The sequence below is a fragment of the Rhinatrema bivittatum genome, chromosome 18 (genome assembly GCF_901001135.1).
Source record: "Rhinatrema bivittatum chromosome 18, aRhiBiv1.1, whole genome shotgun sequence".
Taxonomy (NCBI): domain Eukaryota; kingdom Metazoa; phylum Chordata; class Amphibia; order Gymnophiona; family Rhinatrematidae; genus Rhinatrema; species Rhinatrema bivittatum.
In genome coordinates, this window is record NC_042632.1 from 47,411,802 (window position 1) to 47,432,104 (window position 20,303).

General features: G+C 40.3%; 1 protein-coding gene across 1 annotated transcript in view; it reads left to right on the plus strand.

Annotated features, from left to right (window-relative positions):
• The first annotated feature begins 2,909 nt into the window (after positions 1-2,909).
• Positions 2,910-20,303, plus strand: part of PITX1 (paired like homeodomain 1) — a 29,103-nt gene continuing 11,709 nt past the window's right edge. Inside the window, exon 1 of the mRNA XM_029583640.1 lies at positions 2,910-3,021. Coding sequence (XP_029439500.1) covers positions 3,009-3,021 — 13 coding nt within the window. The 5' untranslated portion in view covers positions 2,910-3,008. The remainder of the gene's footprint in view (positions 3,022-20,303) is intronic.

Consider the following 20,303-nt stretch of genomic DNA (forward strand, 5'->3'; position numbering starts at 1 on the left):
TCCGGGGGCACGTGGTGCCCCCGGACTGGACTGGACTGGACTGGACTGGACTGGAATCACTGCTGGTTAGGAACACCGCCTAGCGCGGAAACCGCAGACATAATGTCAAGAGTCACAAGCAAAGCTAAGTGTCTGGCAGGCAGTAACAAATATAAATACGCTTTTCTTGTTTACAGCTCTCCAGAGAGGGTTTATTACATTTTTGTTTTGTTTTGTTTTACCTTTTAACCCACCAAATACTTCCATGCAAAAAAATACTGTTGCCTCAGGTACAGATTTATAGAGCCTGATTTACTAAGGCTTCTATACGGAAAATGCTTAGTAAATGAGAGGCTCTTAGATTGTAAACTCTCTAGGGTTAGGGAAGTCTTTTACCCTTTTTTTCTTAAAGGCACACAGAAATGAAAATATAGACAAATGGCATACTTGGCCCCAGATCATTTTTAAAAAGCAAAATATTTCCAGGAAGGACTGTTATACACAACAGAGTCACAACTGGGTCTATTCAGAAATGGGATTTCCTATATTGGGACCCAATGCTTCATTAATTACAAATTCAGATTAGACAATACACAGTACTATTGCCTCACTTCATTTAAGTTTATTGTAATGCACCTTGAGACCAACTTTGGGAAGATGCGGAATATCACATTCATAATTAAATAACATATATAGATAGATAGATATATAGATATATCTGATATATCTATCACAGTGATAATTTATGACTGAAAGCTAAGATAGCCTCTGTAAGGTGTTATATTCAGGAGGATTTTGGAAGTATGATAATGATGGTTTGACTTTTAGAAGTGTGTTTGATGGTGTGGTCTTTAGTGTAGTAGGTTTGGTAGGTATGAGGTGTGTAAGTATGGTTTAAAAGAAAAGGGTGGGCATTATAATGTGTAAGTTTTAAAAGTATAAATTTTGTAGCAGAACCAAATAAAAGATTTATATAAAAGTCTGTAGTAGAGTGATTGGGTATATGACATATTTTGGCAGTATTTTCTATATATACCTTAAAATTAAAATGTTTCAGAAGTTGATATTTCCAATTTATATCCGTTAGTGTTATACCCTATTTGTATCAGATGTTGACAAATGTACTAAGTTGTTATATCTGTAAACCGGAGTGAAGGCATCTAGCTATACTTCGGTATAAAAAAAAAAAACCCATTTAAATAAATAAATAAATAAATAGATAAATAAATAAATAAATAAATACAATTAGGGAAGTGCCAGTAACCTAAGTAGGTGCCTGCCTGTGTGTGTTCTACAGACATGTAGGCGCACTTATGATATAGATACACATATGGGCACAGCACATCCATACACCCAGAGATACCCTCACACATTCACAGGCTTCTTCTACTTGTTGCATATTGTCTGCATGTTTTTCTCTGAGGCCAGCCCACGTCTGGCTTCCAGCTCCAGCCAAACCTTTGCACACCCAGTATTTATATTCTTTCAGACAGCAGCCACTATTTTAGAATTATTATTATTATTATTATAAGCTCAGTGCTTTTGACAAATCAATTATCCTGAATGGAAGTTAATTGTACTCTTTTTAACCATATGCTGATTGCATTAACGTATTTAACTGAAAAATGACGCACTTGTTTTTTGGGTTTTGTTGGTTTTTTTTAAACAAAAGAACAGGTTAACAAAAAATCAGAAAGGTTGATTTCCACCCTATTAGAATTGTACATTTCCTCTTTTTCAATCAATATATGGATCAGGAGTTATTGCATTGTTATTTATGTGTGACCTCCCTTAGTACGGGTTATTTGAAACGCTGGCTTGTGATATAACAGTGATTATTTATTACGGTTCACACACACCATTGCTCTAATTATGTAATGTAAGAGACCCAGGGAAGCTCCCCCAGGGGGATCCAAGTCCACTCGAATCCGATCAAACCAGCCCGTTTCGCTGCCTCCTCTAAATACCCCCAGCCTATTAAAGCTTAATTTGCAGGTCTTCTCTGGATCCTGTTATTTAGCGACTTAATAAACGGTACGGCTAACTTGAGAAACAGGAGGATTAAGCCGAGGAGCATAAAGGAATCTTTTACCAAATCCCCAAGCCAGGCTTTGTTATTCCTCGCTAGCACCTTATTATCAGCAGGAAAAATGAGCTCAAACTGTAGCAATTTATCTGTCAATAACAATGGACTGGAAAAGATAAACGTCTCTGGTTGCAATAATCAGACATATATGGACGGATATTTATCGTTCGTAGGAAAAACTGACCCTTGGCATATTTATTATCTCATGCATTTTACCAGCTTATTTTATTATACAATCATCCCATCAATTTAAACTAAGTTCATCCGAGCTTAATATTTATTTACGTGATTGGGTTGTGCATTAACAAAAAGTAACAATGCGTCTAATGTTTCTACAATCGGTATATTTGCAAATGTTTCTCTGTTTGCGGTGAAAATTAAAAAATGTTCCGAGAACATGAAGGAAAACAGAGATTGGAATCGAGTGAGGAGCAAGGAGAGCCACGGTGTGAGGGACCTATATGAGAGTTTTAAATCCGACTGCACTCCCGGGCATAACATCATTTTTTTTGTCATGGCCAGGAATTTCGATGTTGCTTGGTTAGCAAGCTTTGCAGAGGAGACGGAATGGATGGACCCGAAGCCCTTAGCCCCCTTTTTTTTTTTTTCCAGGGGCAGGACAGGTTGCATCTCCCTCCCCCCCACCTCCCCTCCCTCCGCAGCCTGCGGCGCCCTGGGCTGCCGGTGACGTCAGCGGGCGCTGCGGAGGCTCCGCCAGAAGCCCCCAAAGCGCTGAGCGCGCCGGCGCGCGCCACTGGAGGGAGGGAGGGGGGGAATCTGCTGGGTGAGCTCCTCGTGCTGCCCGGGCTCGAGCTCTCCTCCTCCTCCTTCCCCGAGGGGGGGGGGGGGGTGCGGTTGCACGGAGCCTGCTGCTCTGAACATCTGGGCACATCCGAAGAGCAGAGGAAGGGGCTGGAGCCCAGCGCTGGAGCGAATCGAGGACATGAATGACCGAGGCAAGTTCTGCTTTCCCGGGCTTTCAGCTCTGCCCTCTTTCTGTTCTGAAATACTTTTGTGTAGTTCTGAGTGGCGTGGGCAGCACATTGACTTGATGCATTGATTTCTGGATTTCAAGCTACAGAGAGAAAGTGCCTGCTTCTGAGACTTTGGTTGCTTCCTCTTGCACCCTTTTAGTTGTCAGCATTTCAGGTACAATTGTTTCTGGTGCCGGGACCCCCCTTACCTTAAAACCCCCTTTCCTGCTTTTACTCTAAAAGGGCCTTGGAGGTTGCATGGGGACCGTGTAGCCTCCTTGTTCACGTGCACGAAATCCACGAGGCGTTGCTAGTTTTAAAGGATTGCTCGACTTTTTCAAGGGTCGGGAAAGGCGATTTCGTTATCTGGACCGCCGCGAGCCCTTTCACGGTGCTTTCCAAAACAAGGCAATGTGTAATCGCAATCACCTCGGGAGAGAGAAGGGGTCCTTAATTAAGAGCTCCCGGGTCGCACAGCCTGTAAGTTACCTTAAGAGGGAGGTAGATACAAATATAGTGCTTGAAGCTTCAAGCACTATAAAACCTTTTTTTGTTTGTTTTTGCATTATTTGTAATTATTTGCAATAGGCAGCACTTGCTGCAACAGAGTAGAAAAAAAGAATGCAAAATAAGCAGCCCAGAAGGGTTAGAAAGTTATCCCTACACGTGATATGTTTTCCAGACAAAGTCACCCTCCCCATTTACAGGGCTGATTGCTGGTCTAGCCTTGAAGTTGCAGTCCTTGACATCGTTATACCTTGTGTGGAAATTCCTTAGGGTTCCCTGCACTTCGTCAATACTGACAAATACCTTACAAAATATTATTCCAAAGGGAGGTGGGGTTTACCTCATTTTAGGTACTGGAAGATTTAAGCAAACCACTTTTGCTGAACGTGTGTGTGTGTGTGTGTATATATGTGTATATATATATATATATATATATATATATATATATACATATATATATACATATATATATATATATATATATATATACATACATGCACGATATATATAATGTGCTTCTAGCTGCACAGTGTCACATCTGACTCAGATTCTCGTCTTGTGAAACCCGTTTACAGGAGCAAATTTAAAAGCAGGACTGGGGCAGGTTTTTACAGGGATAGACAGCATAATGTGCATTAGATTTCTAAGGTGGGTTTAACAAGCTCGAGTCCCTTTGACTTTGAAAAGAATAAAAGACGTAAGGAAATAAAAATAATATAACGATTCAACTCATGGGAGACAGTTTCCCAGATTAGCAGGTAAGCGTTGTTTTCATGTAAAATATCCTTGGTTGGAACCTAGAACAGTCAATTTAAGTAGAATTATATTGGCATCATAAGGTTCTCTGCAGTATTCGGTAGGATCAATCATGCTAAATACATTTTAAGAGGATAATTTAAAACCTCATTATCAGTAGTACTTAGGTTTAAGATACATTGTAAAAGTGTACTCGTTGACCCAAATGAGAAAAATCGTTTCTAATTATTTTCTTGTGCCTGTCGTTTTCTAATACCAGTAGGGACTAACGAATACTTTGTAGTAAAATTAAAAAAAAACGATTTTATTCACAAATATATTTCTTACTAACGTCCTAAGCTAGATGCTGACCAGACATGGAGATGCATATTGGGATGTGGCGGTGGCATTGGGAAGGTTTCCTGGTTGATACATGGATTAGGTTGTCCGATTGGGTAACCCCTCTCCACTGCACTGTATTCTTCTAAATCCACCCTTTGCTACCCAGGACCATGACGATTTTATTTTAATGATTCTGTGCATAAATAATCATGGACATCATTAAACAATTGATCCTCGGGTTTCATTGCTTGACTGTAAACTGGTTTACTGACGTTACCAGCTTATTTCTGAGACAAAATATATTTCCATATATCAGTATGGCAGAATTCATGCTTTATTGGCTTTTGCTACAAGGGGGATGTAGATTACAAGATCGACCAGAAACACTAAAAAAAAACAAAAAAACCTGACAAGCTATCAAATACCAATCTTTTTAGCTGGCTCCATTTAAAATGAATTCAACAATCTTTTTAAACCTGCGTTGTACTGTGTGATGTATTCCCCAGAATGAATTATGAAAGGGATAGAAAGCACCCGAGGTGAAAAGTATGCGTTTTGATTTGTCACGCAAGATTTTCAACCTGGCAAACAAAACAAAAAACGTCTATTTCAGTACTGGCAGACATTTTTGTTATGGAATTGAGTCTTTTCAAGACTGTGCCATCCTGTGGGGATTTCGGTAGGATATAGACGTTTCTCCAGAGTTATTTAAAAAAAAAATGCATTGAAGCTTTGTTCTTCCTTCCTGCAAATAAATGTCAGAAATCTCGTTTTTAATTGCACCTAATAAAGGTACTGGGTGGCAAATCAAATCGAGCTGTTATCTTCTGCTGTGCAGGCCACTCTCTCGCCTGCTAGCATTTATTGTTTGTTCTGTAAGTTTATATGAGATCCCGTGCGCTATCAATCTAATCTTCCTTTGGAAATATTCCTATGATTAGGCTCTCCGTGATAAATCCAGGTACAGTTCTTACAGCCTAGGAAGAAGGTGTCAGGTCTTATCTCTGTGACCTAACCACTGTATTTGCTCTCAGAGCAAAATGATATTTATAAAAGAAGATAGTGCAAGGCAGATAAGATGAATAATGTGACGTGTAGAGTTATGGACATAAACTTTAATTTTCTAGTTGCTCCAGTCTAGAGGGAGTTTTCTCCCAGTGTGCACAGGCAAGTCCTTTTGTTATTGTAAAGAGCTCTCTCGAACTCTATAGCATTGGCTTTTTAAAATAGCAATCGATTGGTATGTTTTGATTACTTGGTGATTTTTAAAAAAAACAGATTTAAAAATAGGATCATCCCATCAATTTAAACTAAATTCGCTTGTATGATGGTCAGTAGTGCACCAGGTGACTAATATTGCAAACTGGGAAGCACAACCCATCATTCACACAACACTAGGGAGGCAGCTATGAAAGCAAAGCTTCTTTACTTTTGTTTAGGAGGTTTAATTGATGAAATCTCAGGCTTTCCCAAATTTACAGGACATAGACAAGGCTTAAAAGACCCAGATAGCTCTAACAAAGGAAATCTGGTAGTACCTTCTTCTTAAGTCCATAATACAATATTTTATCGCTTTACATTTTGTGCTCGCAATCTGAGCGTTCTAACCGGATTGGAATCGGTTTACTGTGTGGGCTCTGGAAAGAGAAAATCATCCTGCCACACGCACAGCAGCAGCAAACACAGGGGCGATATTGCTTTAAGACTGCTTTTGGCCTGAGCCAAAAGATTTGATACACAAGTCATTTATTGGTTTTTCGGAAAGCATGTATTCTTTTTTCAATTGGTTTGTGTGCAAGCATAGCTGACTCCAAATGATGCAGCAGGTAATTTTATTTTGCAGAGGAGAAATGAATCGGCCTGTCTCCAGCCGCTAACAACAGGAATTTTTTTTTTTAAAACAGCTTTTCCCAGCTGTCATAGTCTCTGTTTAAGGGAGCCTTAGGGTATAGTTTGTAACTGTCAATAAAAAAAAAAAAAAATAAGCGTTACAGTTATCCAAACTCTCCAATTTTAAGCTTTACTGTGCCTTTGACTTACCAAGCTAACGTCATCATTCACACATTATTCATTCAAAACAGCCACGCATCTTACGAGTTATGCATTTTTAAACAATAAAAAAAAAATGCTGGCTGGTTTTGCACTGTATCTTAGGTTACTCATTTCATATATTTGCTAACTGCTAAGATATAGGGTTTTCCATGCTATTGGTAATTAAATCGCACGGTTAAATACAGGTAGGTGGTCCTGGCGCATTTATTTAACAAAACTGGGTTTTCTAGTTTGAACTGATCCACTTCACTAAGAGGCTTATAGTTGGAATGTCACTTCAATAAATAGCTTACCCAGGGGCACTTTCGCAGACGTAATTCTCAGAGTAAATGGGTTTTCCTATAGAAAGAGAAGAAGATGTAACAACTGGTCAATTGCAGCTCAGGCTCTAGTTTAGGACTATGTAACTGTCTTTTCTGCAGTCCTGTCTGCCCCAGCCTTCTGTTTTTTATTTTGTATTCAATCCCTTTTTGTTCCGCAATTTCCATCGGATCAATGCGGATTAGCACAGAAAACTTACATAATATTTCTACGTACACCATTAAACACAATAAAGAAAGAAATCATTTTTTAGAAACTCAATCTAAATCCGCTTATTTATGGCAGATTAAAAAAAATGGAAATCCTGAACGGATTCTCGGGACCAGATTTAGGCTTTGGACATAAGTAAGCAAAACAGAAGTACAGAAAGCCTGCAAGTCAGTTTGCTTTAATTATTTTAATGTACTGATTTATAAAGCCCACTTTTTTTTTTAAAAAAACCAATGATCCATACAAAGTAGTGTGCAGTATAAAATGCGCGTTATGAATATCTAAACAAAAATAAACTAAAACATGCAAATATCACTGAAATACGAATAAAGTGCATCAATGTATGCTACACGCTGACCATAGAGAAAACAAAAACCTAGGCGACAGATATTCTCTGACCCAAAGAACCATAAATCTGCTGCCACCTCACCTCCCTTCTACAATATTTAAATAGGGCGCCTTTTACGTTGAGAATTTAAACTTTCTGCAACATTGGAAAGGGGAAAACCTCCACCGAAAAGAAATGGCGCCAGCCACGTGCTGGAAATCGTAAGCTTTAAGAATCCTGCAAAAGTTTCACAATTTTATTTCTGGTTGATTTTTATTTTCCCCTTCCTGGAGTTGCCGGAAATTACATGCTTGGACAATAGATGTGCTATTTTCAAACTATGCAAAGAGCATTGATTTGCAGGCTTCTTGTGCATTTCTGACAGACTTCTTCCTAATTTAATTTTTTTTTTAATTAATTCTGGGTCTAAGAGTGAGTTAAATGCTGACAAGAGTTAAAATTGCTCATTTGGAAAATAGAGTGCTCCTGACAGTTTCAGGAGAAGACAATCACCTGCTGGATACTTTTCCACAGAGGGAATATTTTTTTCTGTGTCTCTACAAAAACCCTTTGAACTGAATAGAACCGTAATAACTTTTTCTAAAGAGATAGGTAAGATGGTTTCTATCAACAATATTTCTCCCAATAATTTATAAACTACTATTGATATAAGGATCTAGATTATCAACCTTTAGATTACTGCTTTACAATTTAAGGACATAAGAAGTGTCATACTATATCAGACCAATGGACCATCAAGTCCTGTCTCAGAAGTGCCCAGTCGATCCCAATGGGGAAATCGATTTCCTGTCACTGGCCTCCATGAGTAAGAGGGTGAACCCCCAAGTCTACCAGGCTAACAGTTGTTAATGGAACTGTCCTCCATAAACTTGTCCAAACTTTTTTCTTAAACCCAGCTAAAACTACTAGACTGGACCATACCCTCTAGTAGCAAATTCCACAGCTGAGTCGTGGAAAAGACGCTTCCATAAATTAGTTTTACATCTGCTATCAGTTAGTTTCATGGAATGTCCCCTGGTGCTGGTGCTCTTTTTATCCCTCACTGTCACCTCCAAGTTGAGCAGCCCTAACCTGTTAAGCCTGTATTCATAAGGAAGCCTTTCCAAATTCTCTCTCCTTAAACTAGTAGCTGTGCCATAACTAGACAAATATGAGCACAAAATCTCACCCCGGATCTCAGGGCCCTCTTTTCCAAAGACTGGGTACACTAATATGATTGGGAGCATATCATGGGAAAACTGGACTGCAGGCTCAATAAAGCCAAGAATGGAAGGAGAGCCTTTAGGAACAGGATTTTATGTTTAGTAGGGTCAAAACTGTTATTGTAGCTATGGATAGGTGCACTAGTAACATGATTACAGTTCTAGGAGCTCATGTACAATATGAGGGTTGGGAGCCGAGCAGCACAAAACAGTGTAGCATTCTGCCTCAGCGGTAACATTTGCGCACCGGTTATTTTGCGAATTGAGTGCATGTAGCACTATTGAAGCACACATTAAAGGGAGCTGAATCTGATGTAGGTGCAATAGGTTGATCACAGATCATCAGATTAGAGATCAGTGAAACAGAGAAATGACAGCAGAAAAGGACCCATGGTCCATCCAGTCTGCCCAGCAAGCTTCCCAAGGTAGTATCTGCCGCGCCGTGCAGGTTACCCCCCCATGCATCAGGCAGTTTTGCCTGATGTGCTTTGCTTATGGACTTGGCCGTAGAAGCAGTCCTGTGTTTCTTTCCTTAATGTCGGAGCATCAGTACCCCAAGACTATATAAAAAAAAAAAGTCATGGTTGGTGTTGGTTGCTTCTGAATCCAAATTTCTCTTTCTTTTCACCCTCTTCTTCCAAACTGAGAGCAATGTTGCAGTTGCATCAAAAGCATCCAGGCTTATTGGTAAAGGGCAGTAATCCCATGCCTTCTGTTAAGGGTAATAACTGCAGGTCTGTGCTGGTTACCCACATGCTTAACACTTCCCCAGACTGTAAACGTCGGGGCCCTTGTTGGTTGATGTCCAAATCCAGTTCCCCTCTTCCCCTGCCGTTGAAGCAGAGAGCAATGTTGGAGTGAGAAGATAGATTTTTTTTTTGGGGGGGGGGGGGAGGTTTGTCAGTTTCTAAATAGATGGGAAGTGCTCAAAACTGTCCCAGGGAAAAGTTTTGTAGAGCAAACCCCACATTTGGGAAATAAATGTCAGTGCAGGAAACTTGTAAACCTTTGTGAGCTAATTCGCACCTATTTTTCAGCAGTGGTAAATTTGGGAGAGAACAAGTGCATTCCACAGCGGCCTGCGCGCTTGGCTTACCTTGATTTAACATGAAAATCAAGAGACGCTAAATCAGGTCGCAGACTGCAACCTCTTGTAAATGGCTTTTCAAAGCCAGCACCACCTGCCATGTAAATACTGCTGGAGAGTTAGTGCAGGCGTTACTCCGTGCCAATGAGGGGGGAGGGAAAGCTTAGTGAATGGGACCCCCAGCTGTAAATGAGCCTCATTGTTTGGTTGTTAGAACAACAACTCGTTTACGGGTCATAAAAAAGGAGATTGTATTCCATTCCATTTTATTTTCTGATTAAATCTGTGCTGAAGTAGAGACTTTATTATTCTACTGTCCTGGGTCTGTGGAGATTAGGACTGGTAGGGACCCACATATGAAACTTTAACACTGGCATAAGGGCGTTGCACAAGGGCTACATTTTTTTTTTGGGGGGGGGGGAGGGGAGCGGCAGGGCTATGAATGACCCGGGACAAACACAGATTCCACCAGGATTCTGGTCATTTTTAGCGATTGCACAGAATAGCATTGGATTTGTAGCCGCCTGCCCTGCACATTCTTTATATTGTGTGCATATAAAGGTAGGAGGAGGGTGAAAAATATGCAGACCAGGAAAATCAATGCCTAACAGCACCCCCCCCCCCCCCCCCCCCGCCTTCTTTACCATATCATTCCCTCCCTTACCTCTACCTCCCCTTTCGCATATATTCTCCCCCCCTTTCCCTCTCCCCTCACCCCTCCCCCCAACGTTGTAAATAAGTTCACATATGTAATATGTAATTTTAAACCCATATCTTTCCAATTAAGTTATCCATGCCTGCTTTCTCTTTTCTCTCGTACTTCGCTTTTTACCTTGTTCTTTTTATCCAATTATTATCCAATTTCTCCCAGTTAAACCCCCTTGTTCAATGTAATTTCCTCTCTCAGTTAATTGTGAACCGACATGATGTGTCCTACGAATGCAGGTATATAAAAAAAAAAAAAAGTTAAAAAATGTTAAATAAAAATGAAATGTAATTGTGGGATACCCTGAGAACTTTGCACCATTTAAATCTGGGAGCAAACTTTATTGCCGAGACTTAAAAGGTCTAGATTACAGGTCTGAGAGTCCCTACCACCCAACTGTGGAGCCTCTCATCGCTCCACTGCCCTCAGCCTGCCATCCAGAACCACCTAAACCAAAGTAGCAGTTGGCACAGCCACACAGGTCCCAGTTCACACCCAGGGCCAGTGCAAGAGTATTAGATGCCCTAGGAGAATCTCCTGCCTTGCCCCCCTCCCCCTGGTCTCGGCCCAACTCCTACCTCATTTGCGCCTCCGAGTGTGCTTCTCTGGGCTGTGAGCAGATTGGGCGCTGCTCAAGGCCCTCTGAATCTCTACTCTTCTTTGCCTGGCTGCTCTTCGGTGCCCCCTAATGGCTGGCACCCTAGGCTATGGCCTAGTTCACATAATAGAATGTGCCACCTGCTTACACCCCACCTCTGCCACCCTCTCGCCACCAGGCCAGATGACAGCTGGTTGACGTCCAATTCTTTCCTTGCTAATCCACCCCTTTCTCTGCACTTCTTGGCTCAGGAACGCACTTCCTGCCACCTTGCTGGGGCATATATATAACTCTCTCCCCTGTACAAAGCATCTCCCCAGGAGTAGGAAAAGTGAAGGGGAGTCATCCTTTTTATACCCTGACCTGCTGGCCCTTTTCTCATCTTTCCCCCCTCCAGCCTGCACCTGGAAGGAAGTTACCACCGCAGGAGGAGGAATCCTCTCTCCCACCCCTTCTCGAGTGGGCAACAGTGCCAAGTTATCTTCACCTTCCCAGGCAGCCTGGGGGGGGGGGGGGTGGGGAGCTTCTCCCAGTCAGCTGAAAATATCTCATGAGTTAGACACTTAAGGAAACATTTTTGTCAGCCAGGAAAATAAATGCATGTTGAAGGAACGTAAAAACAAAGCAAATTAATCTGATGTATTTCAAAGGTTTATATCTACTCAAGAAAAATTGAAAGCCTAAAATTTAAAAATTGCCTACGCTTTGTTTATACATCTAGAGGGTAACTTTCAAACAACTCTGCCCAGCCCCATATAAACACATATATAGCTGCGCAGGGATCTACTACAGTGTTTTATAGTCTGCACATACCCGGTACATGCAGGTTATAAAATACTCCTATGGCTCCTCCCTAACATACACATCGTTTCCTTACACACAATTATCTGCTGTGCATTCAAAGTGTGTACGCTTCCTACCTGTTTTTAAAACATACATGCATACTTTTTACACATGGAAAAAAAATGGACTTGCTGGCTTGAACCCCTAATTGACGCGCATGAGCCAGTAGATTTTAGAACATGCATGCATAATTGAAATTTCCAGTTAGTCAAAACCTACAGTAGGTCACCCAGTCCTTCTCCAGGTCATCAAGACCCTCCTAGTTCTTCACCCAGACCTCCCACCCAACCAGTAGTAAACAATAGATGAGTCTGATAGCAATTGCACAAGATAATTAGTAGATATAAACCTGCATAAAAACAAGTTGACAAATGTATGCATGCAAGTCTCTTATACAATAGCAACTTGTACATGTACCTCTTGGCCCCTTCCCAGATTGCTCTAAACTGTCCCTATTTTGGCTCATAAATGTGTGCGCGAACCAAAATTACGCGTATATTTTTGATGTTTATAAAATAGTGAGTTCGTGAGTGCAAGCTACTGACACACATATATGCTAATTTTACGTGCATAAATGTTTTGAAAATTCACCCCCACGGAGAATAACTTTCAGAGTCATTTCCACAGGTGCTTTACCTGCAAACATGCCTGCCTGCCTGATATGCAGATCAAAGTGCCTGCAACAATGGCTTTGCAAATAATTCTCCTATTTTGAAGTCCAAATGCACTTACTCTCTTGATTTTAAAGGCAATTCTTTTACTAAGAAATAATATTTCCTCAGTGGGTTTGTAGCATAAACCCTGAAGATAGATTCTAAGTAGAAATTCTCAACAGAAGCTTTCAATATGTATGCACTGGAGGAGAGGAGAGACAAGGGTGATAGGATACAGCCTTTTAAATATCGGAAAGGTGTTGATAATGCAGAGGAATCAAACCATTTTCGATGGAAAGAGAACTGTAGAACAAGGGGTGATAATATGAAGCTCCAAGGGGGTTGAGTCAGGATGTATTTCTTCATGGAAAGGGAATGCCCTCCCGGGAGAGGTAGGAAGGATTGTAATGGAATTCAAAAGGGCGTGGGATAAACACAAAGGATCTTTAGTGATTAAATGATGGCGATGTAAAAAAGGGGTAACCTGTACAGAGAAACAATTACCCTAAGAATACAATTATATGTATATTGCCAGGCAAACTGGATGAACCACTTGGTTCTTATGCTGCTGGGCTAATACCACCAAAGGCCTATTGGATTTACCCAATATAGAGTAATGTGGCGAGAAAGGGAGAGAGATGGTTTTTTCACGGTTCTTCTCTTTAGAAAAAACAAAGCAATTCTGTCACTGGACAGACTAGAGGTACATCGGATACACACATACAGACACACACACATACCAGACTCCTATCCTCCAGGGCCTGCAAAACAGGTCTGGGGTTCAACATAACTACCCCCAAATGTTTCTCAGATGTCAACTGACTGTATTTGTTCTAAGTACAAGGCTAATTCCAATAGCATGGTCGTCCTGAAAATCAGGTTTATTCGCAGACCTCAAGGACCAGAGCTGGGAACCCTTGCTGTATGCATTTGTGACCTGGATGGGCCACTATTGGAAACCGGATGCTGGGCTTCATGGACCCTTGGTCTGACCCAGTTTTGGCAAATCCTCTGTTCTTATGTTATACAGAAATAAAGGTATTTTGGTAATACTAAAGGGCTGATGAAACATCCCAATGCACTGCAGCTTGGCACTGATGCTATTTAGTGCTTGCCTGTCCTGGGCTCAGTATTATTGCAGTAAGAGCCCAATGTAATAGTGGGTACTGGGCCGTTGCACAGTTTTACCTGCAAATGTGCACACACTTGTTCTGCATAGACTTTACTCCCGATGCAGCAAGGAGATCTGCTTGCAAAAAAAAATGTGCTCACCACAGGGCGCTCCCTCCATTTAAATCCCACCTTACTGAAGACATCAGCTACTACTCCCCCAAGCAGAGAGGCGCCTAGGCTTAACTGGTATTTTCTGAAACTCCCGGTCAGAGCTGGGACTAGTGTTAGACTATGGGGCTGAACCTAGAGTTCATGGTGCCAGGGTCCCCTACTAAGAGTTTATGCAAATAAAACACAATTTGTTTACAAATCAAATTGTCTGTGAGTAAAGCATGTTTTATGCCCACATTTTATTTTATCCACGTAAACTATATTTTGTGCACACAAAATATTTTCTGTGCAGAAAACCATGTTTAATGCATAGAAATCCTATTTTATGCATGCTAAGCACGCCTTCTGCACACATTTTCAGGTCAGCATGCCTTTTAACAAGCAAGCATTACCATACCTTTATCTTACTGCATCAAGAGTTAAATTATTTGTTAGTGCCTGCTTTAAGAAACTGTGCACTGAACTTCAAGGCACGGTTTTAATGCACAGCAGGCACTTTATTTATTTAAAATCTTATATTCCGCAAGTATCCTACATTAACAGCGGATACCATAAAAACATACATGCGTTTAAAATACTTTATTTGGATTTAGCTCACACCTTTTCACTGGTAGCTCAAGATGAGTTACCTGCATGCAGGAGCAGTTTTTTTTAAAAAGAGTTTCTCCAGATCCAGAGACCATCACTAAAATAGAGCTGGTGGTCCCCTCAGCCTTCATGGACACAGTTAAATGGGGAAAAGCAATCGCCCGCTGGAGAGGACAGGCAGTTGGAAATATGCTCCTTGACTTATATTTTACTTTTCATAATAAACTGCAACTTTTTCTCCTGTCGCATCTTATCCTGTTCGCACCTGTTCCCCAACCTTTAATTATATTTATTTATTTTTTTACTCCAGGATATCTGCCGCATACAAATAGGAGAAAGCCCTTACCACATAGGGCACTTAAAGGTCTTTTTAAGTTCCTATTGCAATCATTTGTAATTAACTGCTACTTCATGGCTTCCAGGTGGCATCACGAGTTTGGCTTTATGATAAATACCGGGTTACAGCACGACAGCTCTAGCAGAGTTTAGCGAAACTCCAGTGGGCTGCCACCAGGGAATCTAGCACAGGACCCAAGAACCCAGCTATCCTGGGTTCCCCAGCTTCTGAAAGGCAGAGGCAGGCACGGTTTCAGAAATGTTGCACGCTAAAACACCTTTGTGCTTGGTCCTTTTCAAAAGGCATCGCAGCTAAGGCAGATTGCATTTTCCTCCTGCACCAGGACTCCTGGTCGCTCTTGGGTCGTTTCTAACAAATGAAAGGCAAACCTGTGTATCCCCGGGGTGACTTCCATCCTTGGAGGTTGCGTTGGCGGTGGGACCCTTTGATTTGCTTATTCAGGTTTTGTGCTGGTGGGGGTGAAAGGGGGCGAGCTATTCACAGGGAGCATCGTGAACGCTCGTGCTTGGATGCAATCCATTGTATAATGTAAAAAGGTTTGAGTAATAATAACTCCTTACGGTTGCATTTGAACTCTCAGGTTATTAAGGTTTTGAACTAGGCTAGGAGAGTTGCTGTAGGTAAAATCACAATTGGAGATCTATAGTAGATGGATTAATAAAGCTCAGAAAAGTAGTTCTGGAAAGTTTTTGTTAATATTATCAGATTATTTTTTTTTGTGCAGGCAGAGTACAAAAGCAAAAATATTGCAAGTAGGAAAAGAATTGCAGAGCAATTTCTGAACTTTATTTCTTGGTTTAATGAGAAAATATCGCCATTTTTTTTTCAACATTAGACTAGATCCATGAGGGGGGGGGGGTTTCTGAGAAAACATTTCGGTTTCTAGTTTTTTATGTAGATGAAAATGAGTTTGCTGTAGGGTTAGATGTTTTAAGAGGCGATGTGTACTGAGACACAACGAATTCCTACGAAATTATTTGGATGGAGGCGGGGAGCCCTTGTCGATTCTGAAGCGGTTGGACATGACCTTATCAAATCAAGGTCCTTTTTAATAGCAAGGGTTGCCAGGAACATGCTCAACCTTTCTCCCCTAAATTTGACCCCAATTGGTGCACAGAATGAATGACAGACAGCACATACTTGCTCCTTTTTTTTAAACACTAAGAACAGTAAACGATATATTAAAGGGCGCTATCCTTCCAAGGTATTGATTTTATATACTCCGAGCAATAGAGACTAATTATACTGATGTTTAATTAGCGCTCTGAGGATGGAGGGGTAGTTGCATGTGTGATACTGAAATCTCTACGTTGTAGATTTTTAGAAGTACTAATGAATGAAAGTTATTTTTGCCAGAAAACTGTTTTAAGCCGTGGCTTGAAAAGGATGAATAGGCACAAGCAATTGAGATTATAAATTAAAATGCCAGTACAGGTAGAATGACAAGAACAGTAAAAACAGGTAGTGTTTGAGAGTCCGGACAGAATGGAAGTGTTCCACTGCTCTCTCTGAATGTCGCCTGTGTGTGTGAAAAGTAGGATATACTGACACCTCAACTTTATAGGCGCCGGTATTTAAAAAAGTGTAGACAATCCCAAGCTTATGGCACTTACATTTTATCATCTCAGTAAGCTGCCTTATTCCTTCTACGAGGATCTCAATCCACTTACAAAATCATAGAGAAGTCTAATTTACATTATTTGAATTAGGTAAGCAAATTGTTTACTGTTGAGTTTGTCATTTAAATTATCTAAGTGTTTTCTACTGAAATACAACCTGTGCCTTTCGTATCGAAGTTCTTGATTCTTGTTCTTTACCAGAGTGCAAAATCATTAAGCGAGAAGTTCCCGGCAGAGTGAATGGTGTCTACTTTGGGGAGTGCGCGTGCATCCTCACCCATAGATGAGCCCCTGACATCCTGAAATTGGTGTAGATAGGATTCTAAATCCAAAAGTTGTTAGGAACACACACACCAATCTAAAAAATATTCTTCCCTTCTGAAAGCAGAGTAAAAAAAAAAAACAGATTTAACCTGTAAGTATATTGCAAATTCCTGATTTTAATGATGCTAAGAAACAAGATCATTCTCTGATTATTTTTTAATTTCTATTTTTATGTTCCCAGAAAGAACACTGATCTGGACAGCTCATGTATTGCATCCTTTTCGTTAGTCCAATAACATATATGAAACCTGTGCTGTTGCAAAGCCCCAGATTCCGGAATTCTTGCTGAGGGTGGCTGGTTAGCTTGCTTAGATCATTACAACTAGGCATCGGAATTACATCTCAGACTTTAATAACTGAAGAAAGGAGCATCTTGCTTAAGTAGGAATATCAAATTATTTGCAATAATTATCCAAATAAAAATGATCAATTCTACACTCAAGAACCGAGCTCAGGAACTAGCAAAGGACATGCACGCAAACCACTAAGGTGAATATAGTTAAAAAAAAAAAAAAGTCCCTTAGATCCAGCAGGGTCATTTAAATCATGAATGTACTATCACATTAAGCAAGCAGGATTTTCTAAAAAATAAATAAATAAATAAATAGACTGCAAACCTCAAATTTGGAAACACTTTGTTGCAGTCAAGCGACAAATTATGTTATTAATTAAGAAATATGATATAAAATATTTGAAACACTATGTGGATAAATTCACGTTGTATTTCCAGAATATCAATATTGATTTTTTTCCTCCCTAAGATCACTAAATGTGTCCTCACCGCAATGTAAGGAAATCTCTCTTTTATAGAGCTTCTATTTTCGGAACATAAGTATCCAATAAAAGATGCACCTCCCTGTAAGAAACAGGGTTACAGATGGACGCCTGTAGCAAATGCCTTATCCGATTTATGCTGTACAGACTTTGCTGTGGGTTGGTATAAAAGAAGTGGTTATAAAGAGAAACTATCGCTAATATATCAATCAATCGACAAGGTTATTTTCAGCATACCATGCCTTTATTTTTCCAAAGTGCTGTTGTATATCACAAATGAGCCCCTCACTAATCAGATTACAGTTAGTCTAGATGGAATTAGGAACCAGTTTATTAGCGAATCCATCGGGAGTTTTAAAAATATGATTTATTGTTTCGACCTAAAATCTGAGTTTTCCCCTTAAACTGCATTTCTTTACTAGGAGGACTAAAGTTAAGAATAAACGGTGGATGTGTACAGTACATGAAGGGACCATGTTATATCCTGAGTGATCAGCCAGGATAGGCTGCCCTGCGCCATCATTATCTTTAATGATCAACACATTGAGCGCGGGCAGTATTACTAAGCAGCTCTAGCGCTTGCCGGCTACTCGAGGCCCAAAATGGTTTATCCTTTTGTGTGTGTGTGTGGAAATCTGTTAAAGAGATACTTTCCACCGTTTAATTTGAAAATAAACCGGATTCCAGCGAATCAGTTAAAGTGAGCGACCACTGGCAAATGGTGAACACTGCCCCGCTCCATGTACCTGGAGCCTCTTCTATATTTTTCATCAATTCTGCATCCACAATGTATCGCTTTTAGTCCAAGACGGGGAAGGGAGAATAATCTCAGCTCTACCCCCCCGTCTCTCATAATTTCTCTAGTAATTCTAAGAAACCCTTGGATATAATCAAAACCCAGAAAATCTCTTCCAGATTTGTGACACCTTCCAACAAAGGAGCCCAGTAATGTCCTTGTGCTAGCCTAAGGAATGTCCTTGGAGAAGGGGCGTTGCAGAAAGCAACAGATTAATCACACTTTCCAACTGCTCCCGTTATTCATCCTGCAAAATCTATGAAGATTGCACTGAAAATTCCTTTGTGTTTGGGCTCTGGAGTTTCCAGGTAATTTAGCAGGTCACCAGGTGTGATTTCAACCAGTTCTTGAAACGCTGTTCAGTGATCGCTATTTGCACAGTTTGAATGAATATTTGCTTTAAACGTGGCTATTTACCAGATTAGAAAGCTAAAATACTTCCAGGAAGGCGATCTCCCAAATGGCAAGGTATTTAGGCGAACCCTGCAGATTAAAAGAATGTTCCCAGTCAGTGCAAAGGCAAAATGTCTCTATTAACATGCGAATGTAGATTTGGCTTGCCTCGTCAGTAACTGGAGGGAAGCAGTATATTTAATAATTTCCTCCAGTTATATATATATATATATATATATATATATATATATATATATATATATATATATATGGTCGCAGAAAGTTACGGTTACCTTGAAAATAGCTGCTACAGATCGGATCTCCTAAGCATAAATATTTTTACATTGCACTAAAAATGTATGTATCTTCAGGTCGACAGAGTGCAAAAAACAAACTTCATGTAACCTTGAATATCCTTATCTTGTCAGACATTCTTATCAACCAAAGGGTCACCTGCTTAACGACCTATCACATGCGTGTTTGTTAATTTACTTGAGAAAAAAAAAAAAAAAAGCCTGCCTGTCAGGATTCTGACTGGTCAAAATGTAATACAAGGTCGCCAACTGTCACTAAAAAAAAAAAAAAAAAAGAGTACATGTTTATTAAAAAAAAAAAAAAAAAAATCGGGCAAAAGGATAAATATGAATGCATTTCTATCAAGTACTGGTAATATGTGCATGAGAATGCGTAATGTAGGTGAGCTCTGTGTACAAATACATAAGTGTGTATATATCATACAATATACACACACATACATGTGTGATGCGACTCCCATCGCGAATGCCGGTATATAAGAAATTCAAATAAATAAATACATACATGTGTATGGATGTATCTGGTCACACTGGTGGATTGAGGAGAAAGTTGGAACGTACAGAGTAAGTGATATTTCGCTAACTTGAGTACTTTACTTGGGTGTTTCTGCTTGTCAAATTAAAAAATTTAAAAACCAATAATGAATTTCAAATCCTGAGCAAAGGAGCCTGTGACTCCTCTGCCCCGGGCTCAGGCTCCTGTTACATCAAGGGATGAGAGATGGCAGCACAGTAAGACCAGCAGTGCCTATAATGTCACCGATAAAAAGTGCTCCCCCGAGGAAAAGGAAGTTAGGCTGTCAATAAAAAAAAATAAAAAATTGGCAGACTAGATTTATAAAGAAATTTTCAGGCGTTGGCAGCCCGGACTGGCTGAGCTGCTGTCAAATAACGAAGCTGTCCTTTTAATGACGCGTTTGTCCCTTTAAGACAGAATCCGCGGCCTGCTCAGCTACAAACTGGAGCCGGAGACATTTTTAAAACCTTAAAAAAAAAAAAAAAGCCAGCTAGAAGTCTTATATTATTAAAGGTGAGCCTATGTAATTAGTACGTTTCCTCTGACTCCTGCATGTGTGTGAGAGAGAGAGAAGACTTAATACCCACTTTCAGGTTGATGCTAGCGTTCATCGTCACTTCCTAGCAAGGTCGAAGTGAGTTCAGCAAGAAGGAAATTACTATTTCGCATTAAGAGCTCTGTTTTCTAAAGGA